This window comes from Hirundo rustica, chromosome 17 (assembly GCF_015227805.2).
Source record: "Hirundo rustica isolate bHirRus1 chromosome 17, bHirRus1.pri.v3, whole genome shotgun sequence".
In the NCBI taxonomy this organism is placed as follows: domain Eukaryota; kingdom Metazoa; phylum Chordata; class Aves; order Passeriformes; family Hirundinidae; genus Hirundo; species Hirundo rustica.
This window is the reverse complement of record NC_053466.1, coordinates 5,905,601-5,920,237: the sequence shown is the minus strand read 5'-3', so window position 1 is coordinate 5,920,237 and position 14,637 is coordinate 5,905,601. Positions and strand designations below refer to the sequence as shown.

At 43.2% G+C, this 14,637-nt stretch overlaps 1 protein-coding gene across 5 annotated transcripts in view; it reads left to right on the top strand.

Annotated features, from left to right (window-relative positions):
• Positions 1-14,637, top strand: part of GALNT9 (polypeptide N-acetylgalactosaminyltransferase 9) — a 251,345-nt gene that overhangs the window by 114,917 nt on the left and 121,791 nt on the right. For 3 of the 5 annotated variants that reach the window (XM_040081031.2, XM_040081032.2, XM_040081035.2), the window contains exon 1: positions 10,456-10,717. In XM_040081031.2, the coding sequence (XP_039936965.1) occupies positions 10,477-10,717 (241 nt within the window). In that variant the 5' untranslated portion in view covers positions 10,456-10,476. Of the gene's footprint in view, positions 1-7,449; positions 7,648-9,010; positions 9,107-10,455; positions 10,718-14,637 lie in introns of those variants that run through there. The other 2 variants (XM_040081033.1, XM_040081034.1) reach the window with 2 other exon arrangements.

Genomic DNA, 14,637 nt, shown 5'->3' with positions numbered 1-14,637 from the left:
GGCAGCATTCACTTATCTAATTTTAGAGTAGGCTATTTAAAGAATAATCTGATGTATTCATTTATGCCATACATAGAGTGAATGCTATGAAGATGCTCTGTTCTTATCACTGCTGCTATCACTTGTCTGTCTGTGTATCACGTGGTGGATGCAGCTCCCTGTCCCAGTCAAGACCAGGGACCTGTCGTAGATAAATGCTGCATTCAGGCATTGAGAACAAAAAATTTAGGAAAGTGTCATGGGGGAAAAAAGCGGACTGTAAGATATATGCTGAAGGATTCATCAACAGGATTAATTTATCGGTAATCAGTATTTGGATCTGTGACCGGTTAAAGCTAGTAGTAAAATATGTGCTGTGAACATAATTTCTGGCTTCATTACAAGATTAAATTACAAATTTTCACTTTAAGCCTTTCTTACTCTCTGTTCCAAACCTGACATGTGCACTCAAGTGCTTGAAAAAGGTGTGCCCCTTCTGAAGGCTTCCTGCACCTCGTTTCCCCAAAGCAAACCTGCAGAACATTTACCTGGGCAGGCAATCCGCTCCACTTGCCTCCATCAGCCAGGTAACAGTGGCACCGTGTCTGGAGTGGGCTCTGGAGTTTTGGGATGATGTGTTTATTATGTGATTCTCCTTTCATAGCGTAGTGAATGTTGTCACCACAAGAAATACCTTATTCTTCCTGTGCCATTCTGCCTCGTTTGGGCTCATGTGCCAGCTCCTCTGAGGCCCCTCTGTGCAATACCACAGGAATTCTCTGTGCACATGCAGACCTCAAAAATCATTAAGACTTGGAAGGAAACCAGCTTCAGTTATTTCAGCTGCAAACACATCAGATAAATTTGAGGTCCTTATTAACTTTTATTCTTTATTTTTTCTGTCCATTCTTCCCTAGACTATTTTGGCAAGTCCATTTGGATTCCTCTCTATTAACCTGCCTGCCTCTAGCTTACTCCTGCCCTAATCCACTTCCCCTTACAGTGTCCTCCTTCTGTGCTCAAGGAGTTGCAGTATTTCGTGTGACAGACAATTACTGTTTCAAGAGAATTCCCCTAACCTTTTGTCAAAAGTTGAATAACCCCAGTCTATCACCGAGCCCATCCCTTAGTGTTTTCTCTGGCAGAGAATTGTACTAATTGTGTTGAAGGAAGTGTGCTAGCAGGCAGCAGAGCAGCTCCCTGCAACACTCTCTGTTAAAGAGGAGCTGAAACCCCAGGATTTCAGGCCAAAGCTGGTCCCTGCTAAGCTCAGCCCAGCCAGGTCTGTGTGCCTGAGGGGTGGAGGGCAGTAACCACCAACTAGTAAAACCCTTGCTGAGGGCTGGACAGCCCAACGACTGCTTGTTGCTCATCTGTGGTTTATGCAAATCAAAAGCAGCTCGATGGACATTAAAGGATTTAATGTCAGGAATTTTTTTTTTTTTTTTTTTTTTTTTTTTTTTTTTTTTTTTTTTTTTTTTTTTTTTTTGTGAGCTGATACCACTGGATGTGTGTTGGATATAGAAATACAATAATGAACAACACAAAGAAAACTACAGACCTGATCCATTTCACATTTCCTTTATATCAGTGGAACAGGATCTCTCCTTTATGGCTGGTATTAATGTCTGTACCACAAGCAAGCCACCAGTGTATAATATCGCCCTGTACTGAGTATCAGAAGCAGTAAGTGATCTGTGTCTGTAATTATGTATCGTGATGTAGTGGCTGAAGGCAGGCACAGTATGGAATGCTTGGGAGCTTGGCCAGAGGCTTTGATGCTGCAGTTTCACTGGGGAGGGTTTTGCTGCAAAATCGTTTTCCCTCAAAATAAGTAAATATATAAATAAATGAAGCTTTTCAATTTCATAGCCCAGAGCAAGATTAATTAAAAGTAAAAATGCTTAATCTGTCTGCTCACCACAGAAGTAATGAATAATAGAGAATGTCTTCCCAGCATCTAGAGCTAAAAGGGTGATGAATATGTGTGCATGTCACACCTACCTGCAGCTCCCCTCACCACTGCACTTTTGGTGCCTCCTAACAGATCCATTGGTTTTCCTTGTTTTTCTTGGCTTGGACTTTTTTGTTTTAAACTCCATATGGTCTCTAAATCAATCGAGAGAGAGATTAATAAAAGCAAATTCTGTCACTTCTCTTGTGGCAAGCTGTGCCCAGTTTTCAGATGGAGAAATTGAAAGCTAGAGAAGTTGTGCGGTCTGGAGCAGGAAAAGACAGAACAGTTCGGAAAGCATTTGCATAGTCCAATGTAGTATTAAATGTTCTTTTCCTACAGACTGGCTCATTTTGAAGTGTGTTAAAGAAAAAAAAAAAAAAAAAAAAAAAAACCCTCAAAAACTCTTTCCAAAACTGTTAAACTGGACTTTGCCCTTTACTGGGAATATTAGGGAATCCAACCCAACTAAATGAATGTGGTTTTGTCATCCTACTTCCATCTGTCAAGGCTCCTCACTGGCATAGTTTTAGGATGGAATTTTATCATGCATCAGCCTTTAACTTTTTTTTTTTTAAGACGAAATATTTTTAAAAGTACATTGAAGACTTTAATGCTAGAAATGTTTTGGTTTCTATTTAAATATTCTGCACATCTCTGTTAAAGGCAGATACAAACTGTACTAAATGTTCTTTATTACTCATACATACACTGTCCCTGTGAAAAACATCATACATCAGAGGCAGCAGTGATTCTTCAGATTTGCCCAGTGACAAGGCACCGTAAAGCTATTCTTTACTAAAAATGTCAATGTCAACTTTATTTGCCAAAACATGTTTTCTTCTCTCAAGCTGCCAGTTGTTGTTTCAAAATAAATGGAAGCTAAAAATCTCATTATTTTTATTGTTTAAAACCAGCATTGGGTGCAGCTCTGGGGGTCAGGAGGTAACAATACTAATTTACCCTGGTGCTGCTGCACTTAGAATATTTAATCTTTTCGGACTTTGACATGATGGCTGGCTGTGTTTCTTAATTTTGTTGTGAAGATCTTGCTGGAGGGCCAGGCAGCTCTTAATAATGTGCATCAAGACAGAGACGAGTAAGTAATGAATATTGTATGAGGTTCTTTTCCTACCAGAGGATCAGCCTGGACAAATACCTGCACAAACCCACAAGGCTGTTCCTCCTGGCAGAATTGGGACTGCCACAATGATGGCCAAAGATTAATGTGCCCTGCTGGAGTCAGTGCAATTCCAGTAGCAAAATATTTTTAACTATTCTAAGCCAGGGATGATATTCTGCTTTTTCATCAACTTTGAGCTGGATTGGACAGGGAGCAACATCCTTCCAGCTTTTTAGTGGCACTGAGGAACTCTTACGTTCCACACTTCTCTGAGAACAGGCTTCTCCCCAGAGCCAGCAGTGCTGGATCAAAAACATGCCGGAATAGAAAAGTTGATCTGGACAGGTTTCCTAAAATAATATCCCATCAAAGACTAATAAAAGACCTGACAGGAAATTTGCCACCATAAGGTTGGCTGTTTAAGAGTAAAAGGGGAAGTGAGACAAATGGTTTCCAAGGAGGAACTGAGGATCATAATCCACAGATGTCACAGGCAGAGCTGAAAATTGATTTTCTCCTGGAATTAGGAGCATCATTCATGAACTCTTTTTTTAAAACAGCCCTATCAAAAAGCACTCTCTGTTTTAAAGTCTGTGTAGTGCATGAGAACTGCAGCAGAAGGAACATACAGAACCAGAAGATAATGTTGGACAGTGTGAAAAGTAGAAGTCTCAGCATGCTAACAGCCTAGCCTTTGTTTAGGGTTTTGTACGTTTTCTGGCATCAGGAATAAGTAAAGATGGATTTCAAGGAGTTTAATGTGGTAATTTCTATATCTGTAATAGCTGGATATTAAATTACATTTATATATCTCTTGCACATTTATTTTCTTTATTGCAACTCTCATAAACATAGAAGCTGTCCTTGAAAGCGTCCCTGATTTATTTCCAGCGTGAGTCTCTATCTTATCACAGCAACTCTGAAATTCCTTGCAGTAAGTTATGGGGATGATCAAAAACATCAGTCTGCAACTTAGAATCCCAGGGCAGCAGCTGCCAGGCAGGTCCCAGCCACCTTCCCGTTTTTGAGGTGCAGGTGGGCTGAGCCTCTCTGTCATCTGGGGGAGACAGGGTCCTCAAGGATGCTTTTTCTCTTGTTACATGGGTAAATCTAAGTCCCTGCCCATAATTTTTGATCATGGTGAATGATGATAATCCTCTCTTAGCAGACAAGCACCTATTCAGGAGTTAGAGTAGGAGATAAGAATAGGAAATGGATGGAGGACTATGCAGTTGGATTTTAAAAAGGCAGCTCCCTTCAATTCTTATTAAAATTGGTGAGTGCTGTAATGTTTATAAATTAGAGCTTTGTAAAATGTAAGTATGTGGGTTGAATATTTTAGTCCTGGCATTATTTGTATTCTGGTTTTACAATGACAGGTTTATTGGGGGTTTTAATGTGCGTTTGGATAATTGTTGAGTTTTATCTGTATGCTTTTACTTACAGGGTGGTCATCAGCAAAATCTCACAGGTGTGAAAGCAGCAGATCTGCTGGCAGTTGTGCTGTTTATTATAAATTGTCTCTGCAGGGTCAACCTGTAGTTTTAATGCAACAGGAGGAATATAAAGGAAGTGCACATTTGTGTCATAGCCACACATGGTAGAACACAGCATGATCTGTACATTTGAAGAAATGTCCCATGTGCAAGTGGGAATCACTGAACTTTTAGGCGAAGCATCCCAAATACCATTTATGAAATTTCTGCGTAATCTCATTAAGTGGTTAATCCAGCCAAAATTAAAAGGATATATATACCTAAATATTGCATATATATATAATTTCTGAAATGTGTGTTCAGATTTTAAGGCATCTCCTTTCATTTAGACCCATCCTCAAGATGCATTTAAAATGCAGCCCCCTCCAGGCTAATCTTGTGAATCCTTAATCCCCGTGTCATGCCCAGTGCTCTGAGCAGGGCTGCTGGTTCTGAGTGAGTCTTTGCCCTCTGGAATTGTGTCCCCACTAACAAACATCCCTGGTGTGGTGTGTGTAGCCCAGAGATCATTTTGCTAAGGCAAACACGTTCCTCTTGGCTCAGCCGCAGCACAGCATGCTGTCGTTCTGCCCCAAGGGAAGCAGAGTTGATCATGCTCAGGCCTGTCCGGTCTCCACACACCTTCGCTTTCTGAGCCAGCACTAAATGCTCCCAGAACGGGATCACTGCACAGAAATCCCTCATGGCTTTAGGGCTTCCAGCCTTTTTAATGCAGTGAGGTGGATACCAGATCCCTCTCTCAGCCTCACCTGACCACGGCACTTCTCTGCTTCCAGTGATGGGCACTGGGTCAGCTGTGAATGTGCCACAAAGCCTCAGCATCCCGAGGAGCAGGCTTGAAGCCTTGGGGACCTGGCATCACCTCCTTGCCAGAGGAATTATTTACTCTGAGCCTTCTTGTGCACTTGAATTCCAGCTTGACCTCCCCTCTGAGGCTGCGGCGGCAAAGGTAACAGGCTGGTTGGAAGCATCTCCAGTGTGAGACAGCTGAGGTTTCCTCATTTATTTCTCCCCTAACTCGTGTAAAAAGCTCCGTGCAAACGTCGTGTTTGTGCAGATCTCATCTCCCAGAGCCTGCTGGTGCTGCACAAACCCTGAATTGAGCATCTGAGGGGCTGCAGTGCCTCTCTGCAGCAGGGTGAGGGCCTCAGCTCTGTGTGTCTGGGTGCTCAACAGATCTGAGACTGCTGGCTGCTTTTGTTTTCTGTTTTCTTCTAAATAAGTAGAAAAGTAGAAAATTAAGTAGAAGAATATTAGACTATATTAAAACTCTAAGGAAAATGCTTGCAAATGCAAATGCAGTTGTGGTTTCACTGGGAAAATGGTGATGTCTGTGTGTGAGTACAGCTGGAATCTACAGTTGCAGATCATCACTGGTATAATTTGTCTGAGGCTTCTTTTTCTTTCTTTAAAGCTAGTGTTCAAATACTTTAAACATCAAAGTCTTCCCTTCTGCACATTATTCATTCCTGCAAATGTCTCATATCATGCAGTAGGATGATCAGAAAGGTATGTCTCTTTAGATATGGTAAATCAATCTTGTCCTTTTGGAAAAGTGCTTGGGAATGATTTTATGGTTGTTAACTTGAATTCAATATTTTTTTTTTTTCAATCTAGGCTTTTTAAAATTCAAAAAACTTTCAAGCAACTTTTCAATCACCCTCTTCTTGCCTTTTCTCAAAAGTAAAATCTTATTCTTTTTGTTTCGTCAGCCAATTCCTTCATCTCATTCAAAATGAACCTCAACATAAAACAGCTCATAGAAAATTGAAACGCACTGGTTATCTGAGTATGTGCCCACCACAGCTGGGACTGAAGGCGTGGTGCCTCCAAGGGTTCTGCTGTAGGGATGGCACTTTGACATGGTCTCTTTTAATACATTTTTCTGAGCACTTTTTGGGAAAAATTAACTTGAGAACTGTCCAGATGATGGTGGGTATGTTGATCATATTCAGTTGCCATACAATCTACAGATTTCAGTAGCTGGCTAAAATAAAATGTGTATTGGTTAAGGTAAGTAGCTCCAAATGAACTGGGGGTCAGGTTGACTTGGAGTCTGTTGCCTTGAGGAGCTGCATGATGAGCTTTGCAGATAATGGCTGTAAGACTGATGCTTTACTGAAGTTCTTTTCAAAATATTTTAGTCCCCTGTTGTTTTAAAAGAAATCTTCTGTCTCATACCTCTGTAGCTAAGTAGAACAGGATTTTCAATGCAGAAGCAGCTGAAGTTTTCCTCCATATCAACATCTTCATGCCAGGATGGAGTGTTCTGCAGTAACCAAGAGTTAATAGAAGCAAATATAACTGTTGTAAGGTCAACGTCGCACAAGACCAAGCACAGCTTCAAGGAGAGCCCTGGACAACAGCAAGGTTTGGTTTTACATGCTGCTGTTACCATTACAGCCTCAGCTATTTGACAGCCCAGTAGCAGCTCAGAAGTGCCCCAAGGCTATAAACCATCTTTTCTGCTTTCAGGGAGATGATGCCTTAAGTTTTAGTTTTTATATTTTTCAGATTCTGTGTTGCCTAGCTGTGTGGCTCTGAGCCGCGTATGAAGTGTTAGTCAGCTCTCTTCACAGAGTAGGCAGACAAAACAAATCCTTTTCCAGCTTGAGACCAAGGACAACAGTTACAGGCTTCAGACCCAAAAGCACGAACAACAGGGAACTGAAGAGAGAAAACAAGGAGGATGGAACTTCACAACCTGAAGCTGTAACTGGACAATTAACCCCAATATGTAGATTGACCAAAATCTTATAAAAATGTGGCTGGTTGTCCATTTTGTGACCATTTTGGGTCCACCTTGGGTGTAGCCCTGGCCAGGCTTTTGTACTACCCAAGGTGTATTCTTTAAGGCCTTTTAATAAATATCTCCTTCATTCTTTAACTCTGTCTAGCCTCGGTTCTAGGTGAGCCTCTCAAGTCACCAGAGATGCCTGTAGCAGATGGATATTTCAGAGTCTTTACCTCTGGCTGTCTGACACCACCTGCATCTGCAGGCAGCTGTCCTTTGTCCAGGTGTTCCTTTGGCTGAGCACAGTGGGAGCAGAGGGACGTGGAGTGTGATCGCCTGTGGGCTGCCATTTGCACGCACGGTATGTTGGTGTGCCTTTACAGCATCTTCCTGATCCAACTTGGATGGTGAATGGAAATAGGAACCCTATGGAGATGAATAGGAGTGAAAATCAGTGAGAGAGAGAGAGAGAAACTGGATTTGTGGTTTGGAATGGAATCCCAGCATTGACTCGGGCTTGATCCATTGATTGGGAACAGCTACAATGCCTTCCCATGATCTCCATTTGTGGGATGGATCAGCAATCAGAGCTGATTCCTGTGGTTTCAGCTAAAGCATTTTCACTGAAATCCAGCTGTTGCATATATTGATTTTGATCAAATTTTCTTTTGGCAACATAAGTCTTTTCAGTGGGAATTAAAATAGGAACTTGACCCTTTTGGGCAGGAAACAGCAGCTTCAGCTCAAGTGCAGTTCAAGTGCTGTTTCATATGAAAATATTACAGTGCCTTTTTTGTTTGGTTCCAAGGAAAAAATAAAATATATCATTTGATAATTAAGCTTTTTCCGTAAACATTTCTGCTGTCCTTGATTCAGCTCTAGTATCTCTTTTGTCACTTGCTTTGAGATTTCTGAAGGAACAGTGAGCTACACAAGCTAGCTTTTGAGTGATATTGGGTGAGGTTTCAGCCATGTGAACAGTCTGTGGTGTGTACAGAAGAATATGAGAATATTCTAAGCTGATCATTTAAGAACATTTACTTAGAACATTTACACTTCAAAAAGTGGTTTCCTTTAGCTAAGCCAGTCATAGATGAGATCACGTCTGAGAAAGCCCACTTAAAATTGCACTGGTGCAAAAAATCCTCATCAAAACTTGGTAAATTCTCTGAGAAACTTAAAGGTGTTTTACAAGCCTTAGGACAAACTATAAACTCATGTCAGAATCTAATCTGAATTCTTGTGGCCAGCTTGTGAACTCGGAGTTTATAATGGAAGTATGGATGTAACAGATTCTTAACCATATCAAGACCAGCAGGTGTTGCTATAATATATTAAATGCTGTGGAGCCATCAAATAAGCAGCACTTGAGCATTAGTTCAATATTTTCTTAAACCAAATTGTTATTTGCTAGGAAATAGGAATGCTGTGAGAGATTTGAAATAAGAATACTACTGAAATAATCAAAGCACTGGAAAATTTCAGATTCTGAGCTGCTTCTGCTGAGTGACTAAGAGAGTTTTGCTGCAGCTTGAGTGAAAGATCTGATCCTGCACCTAGGCATTATTTGTGTTTAAGAATCCAGTAATGTAGGAAATAACTAAATCTTGTACATATTTCCATATTTGGAAGAGATGACACTGCAGAAACTTGTGGCATCTTCTTCCAGGGATAAGATTAGGTGATGTTGAAACTCCAGTTTAGGTTTTCTCTGCTTAACACAGGTCTCACTGGTGATCCTAAAAAGACCACGGGAGAATTCCTCTAGGACCGAAACAGATCTTCTCAAAGAAACTGCACCCTCGGGTGCCTTGCAGAAGGTAAGCAGCAGGAGGGTCAGAAGTAGGACCAGCAGTGGAGAATTTATATCACAGGAAAACCTGAGCAGGGCTGGCCAGGTTTCAATGAACTCAAGGAGGTTGTAACTTTTGCTAGATTTTGAGTTGGCAGCTCCTGAAACCAGGATGAAAGAAGAAAAACTCCCTGCACCAGGATATATCCTGTAGTAAGCAACCCTCTAAGTGAGATGGGTAAATCTTTTTGTATAAAAGGAGGACCACTGTGAACATGACTGGAGAAGCTCCTGAAAGGGCATATTTAATGCCTGTAGGTAGTGAGACTAAAGAGTTAATGGTTTTGACCAGAGAGATTATCAATTTAGACTAGATATAAAGAATAAATATTTTGTCTTCTGGCATAAGTTGTCCAGAGAGGTGGTGGCCCCATCCATGGAAACATTTGAGGTCAGCTCAGACAGGGCTCTGATGTCCCTGTTCATTGGAGGGGACTTGGAGCAGATGGGCTTTTAAACATCCCTGCCAACCTAAACTATTCCATGAGTCCGTACTTCTATGGATGCTTGGCAAGAACTTCTCTTGCCTGTGGACGTGGTCCCAACCATGTCATTTCCATGTAGGATCCCAAGCCGGTACTCTACTCGGGCTGCTGGCAAAACCCACGGAGCCGAGCGCGTTACCAGCTCTCCCTCTCGCTGGGAGCGTGTGAACTTGTTCCATCCCTTTTCCACCGGTGACACGGGTGGGCCATCACCTCCCCTCCAGGGCTGCACCGCGGCCAAGGACACCTTGGTCCTGCCGCCCTCAGGAGAGCTGCCCGTGGCTCCGCTCGGGCAGGACGAGCGCTCTCCAGGTGCGCAGCGGCGATAAGATGGCCCCTGGCGCGTTGTGCGGGGAGCGGCGCGCAGCTCCCGCGGCGGTGGCGGGGCCGCTCCGCAGGGCGCGGGCGAGGCGGGGCGGGCGGGCGGCTCCGCCGTGTGCATGTAGATGAGATTCCCCGGAGCACGTCACTCCGCACCGGCGCTCTGCGTTTGGGGCGGCGGACAGCGAGCGAGGGCGGGCGAGCGGGAGCCGCCGGAGGAGCAGGAGGAGGAGGAGGAGGAGGCTCGGCGGAGCAGCAGCGCTCGGCCCCGCTCCATGCCGCCCTGCCCGCCGCGGCGCGGGCCCCGCGGGGCGACGGCGGGCGCGGGGCGGGGAGCGGCGCGGCGGTGCTGAAGGACAGCTCCGCTCCCCTCGGCTCCGCTCCCGTCAGCTCTTCTCCCCTCGGCTCGATCCCCTCGGCTCCGCTGCCCCCGGCCCCGCTCCGCGCCCCGGGCGCGCCCCTCGCCGGGTGGCCGCGGGGCCGCCGCTCGCCGCGCCTGGATGCGCCCCCCGCCACCGCGCCCGCGGCTCCCATGGCGGTGGCACGGAAAATCAAAACTTTGTTGACGGTGAACATCTTGGTCTTCGTGGGCATCATCCTCTTCTCCGTCTACTGCAGGATCCAGGATCGCTCTCAGGAGCTGGTGCAGATCGTCCGGAGCGCGGACCGCCGGGCCAGGAGCCGCGGCGCCAAGGTGGGCAGCCTGGCCGACAGGGAGTCCATCCTGCAGCGCCTGGACCACCTGGAGGAAGTGGTCTACAACCAGCTCAATGGTACGAGGGGCAGGGAGGGGATGTCCTGTGCCCCGGCAGGGTGCCGCAGGCTGGGCGAGAGCCCCCGAAGTGTCCCCGCCTGTGGGGAGGGGAGCCCGGGCACCGATCGCTCCGACCCCGCAGCTGAAGTGCTGAAAACCGAGGGCAAGAGGTGACGCGGGTTTTGCTGAAGGGGTTTGTCGAGCCTCCCACCATCACCCTGCCTCTCTGCCTACTCTTGGTCCGAAGTCAGGACTTCCTCAATAGATGCGAAGTTCAGAAGGCTGCGGTTCAGGGGTTTCAGGATCAGAGGAAGTCCCTACGAACTACAGCGGTTTTTACAGTTTGCTGGATATATTAATTCTGCATAGGAAGTTGTTGGTAGAGTAAATACAATGTTAGATTATAGCTGGAAGCCATATACTTGGTTTCAGAACTACTTTAAAAACATTCTGCTGAGTTCTAACATTGTACACTATTAATGGTCTGTTTAAACATAGCACCCATATGTTTCCTTAATGATTTTGCCATTTAAAGTTGTCATTGTCATTGATGAGGAGGGGAAGCATCCGCCAGTTCTTTTTATGACTTACCATTCTAATTCACCAGCCTTGAAAAAGATTGCTAGGTAAGCAAAGAACCCTTCCACAGTAGTAAAACAGGCTAAGCCATCAAAGTTGTTATAGGACAAATAACATTTCATATAGAAACTAATTCTTCAAAATTAATGCATTTGTATTTGCATAGATTTGTAGAGTTCTAAGTGTGAGCCATCAAAGAAATAAGTATGTGATTAAATATAGCAGTGTTTTGGACAAGAAAAGGCTGAAGGAGTGAACTTTTGCATGAAATTATAATATAAATGTAACATTTAGTGTTTCATAGCAAATAAAAATTTCAGTGTAAATATGTCTAAGTAGAGCAAATGCGCTTCTAGGCTGCTTGTGGAAATCTTACTCGTAGCGTTGATTTAAGAGAGGCTACTGTAGCTCAAAATCCAGAAAAATAGGAGGGTTAGCATAAAGTATATTTCCCATTACTACTTTGTGAATGAATGTATAAATCTAAGTAAGTTAGGCTGTTATGGTAAAATGAGTTGGTGCCAGCAAGTGTTAGGGAACAGGCATCCCCTCACATTCTGCTCTGGATAAACAGGGCAGAGAGAGGGGGAACATGGGGTGGGGTGTTAGTCCCAAACCCACACATTCAGGAATTAGAGGGAAAGTGTCAGCAGCTGCATTTTCTAACCATATTCTGGAACAGTTTTGAAGAATGTAGGCTTTAAGAGGAAAATCCCCCTGATTTCCACAAAGCCACAAAGTTCCCAAACTAAATTAGATCGCTCCTCAAGATATACCCATTGTAGTTCAATGAATGGGGTTTTTTGGCCCAGATAGGTTTGTTCTTGGTGTTGTTCATAGGAGAGGCTTTGGGTAGGATTTCCCTGTGCTGTGTTCATCCTAGCATAGCCATCCCCAGGAGAATCAGCAGGAGTCCATAACGTGCCAGGCAGGCGCCGTTGCACGCAATGACTGGAAGTTCTCTGTAAAGCATGCCTCCATTTTGGGAACTGTTTTCTTCATCTTCTTTAATTTTATTTATTGGATATGGATCTTCATGGTGAAATTACTTGAACTTAGTGTTACATTGCTTCTTCAGGTCATATCCAACACTGCAGGCAGTCTTCTTTTCCTGGAAGTTCTTACACAGGAAAATACAGGAAGTTTTACAAGCTGAGCTGTTCAAATTTCCTGTTTATTTCCCCTTAATTTTTCTCTAATGTAATTATTGGGGTTTTTTTATTATTGCATAGTGGTACATTAACACAGATTAATTATTTCATCATCATTCTGAAAAAAATACTTTTTCTCCCTCATCATGTTTCCACAAAAGCAGAAAGTCCTGAGAAATTAGAAGGTGCTCCACTGAAATCCTCAGAGTTGCATCGCTGTGAGTGAAATCAGGACCAAGCATCTCTATTTGGGCTTAGCTCGGTGCTATTCTGTTTGTAATATCATGACTCATTATTTATGCCATTATTGGGCATAAACTGCTGCTCGAGCAGCACTGGGATTTGGGGGAGCCTGTCTGACAGGGCTGTGCTGTGTTACACAAACACTCCGTGTGCTCTGAGCTCTGCAGCTTCACCTGAACGTTGAGCAAGGTTTCTCAGCCCCTGTCCGGCACATGCTGCCTGATCACAAGGTTAGAGAGCTGACTGAGGCTGTCTTGGATGTTACTTTTTCATAAGGTGGGTCAGAGTCTCTTCTATATGGAGAGACTGACACAGGTAGACAGATTTTATTCAGGAGGAATATGAGTCCCTTGCATACCCAGAACCCCTCAAGGAGGAGGCTGAGTCCAGCTCAGTGTTATCATTGCAGCAGGGCAGCCCAGCCCTGTATTTCAGTTCTCTGCTCTTGGTCCTTTCTCTTTGAAACCAGAAAATTTAGAGCTACCTATTGAGTAAATTTTTGGTAATATCTCAATGTTCTTTTATTTTATTTTTCTCTTCTATTCAGATGAGACCTTGTTGTAATGCATACAAGGCCTGAACTCATAAATCTTACCTGGATTTTCTAGGGACTCTGTTGATGATCCAGTGCAATAAAAAGTCTCTCCGTGAGAGACCAGCCCTGCAGCTGCACAGAATTTTGTTTCTGTCACATTTATTTGTTTACATACAATCAAGGAAATGTTATTTGGAAGCGTGTACCTTCAGCAAGGAAAATAAACACAGGCAGTAACATTACAAATGTATAAAGAGGCAACCCGAAACTGATCACTTGAGAACTCATTAACTTTTCAGTCTGAATAAAATCAGAGAGTGCAGTGCCTGTGGAGGTGCATGCAGAACACAGAGGACCATGTATGAAAGTCAGGAGAAGGCTGGTCCTTGCAATTATCTTTGGCAGAACAAGAGTTTTTAGAATGGGCTGAATGAGAATTGCCATGATTCCCTGCAGAGTCGTGCAGACATACACCCAAACAATAGATTTCATTTGGCTCGTGCTCTGCTTTTTTTATCAACTTGGGAAAAATAGTATTTCTGAAAGCTTTCTTCTTGCTCAGCTGCTGCTGGGTTTGGTGGAGGCAAATGAACAGAGCATGTAAAAGGAAAGGAAAGCAATGGAACGTGTCAGTGGAATTTTCTTGGAGAGACTTTGTATTACCTCCTGATGTTTGACCTTGGGTCAAACAAATGTTTGTTTTGAAGAACAGAGTTATTATAGAGCTAGTTGAGCAATCCATTTTTTATATATATATATATATATTTTTTTTTTTTTTTTTTTCCTATGGTATTGCTATTGATGGATATATTTTATTCTCATTCAACATAGAACTCTAGACTTGGTAGCAGTTCACTAAATGCTACAATGATAACACCTTGGTATTCTTTTCCTTTTCCTTTACTTTTTTTATAAAGGGGAAAAATTAAAAATTATTAATTTGACTGATTTTTTTTCCCTTAATCAGTTTTGCATCTAAGACTGTTGCTAATGATTCATCATAGAGGAAAAAGAATTTTTGATGCCCCAAGTAGAGCATAACCTTTCGTGCCAAAAGCAATTGAAGGTCAGACTACAATTTCAGTCTAATTGCCTTTTTCCCTTTTCACTGTCTCTTTCCAGTAATACACAACAATCAATACAGCATGTAATTAGATTTCATTCAATCTGCAAAGATTAAGAGAGCTTTCATCTTCTCATTATGTATTCTCACATCATGTCTTCCTACCCATGTCTTCTACACCAAACCCCTTTGACCTGTTCTGTTTTAGATGTGGAGGGATAAGTTGGGAGAAGTCCCTGGAATTTGATAGGCTATCATTTGTTTCACATCATTATTTGATTTTACTCTCTATGGGAAGATTAAATGCAGTAGCAATTTCCAGTGTGATCAATGGGGTTTACATTACATATGCATTTCATGGAGGAGGC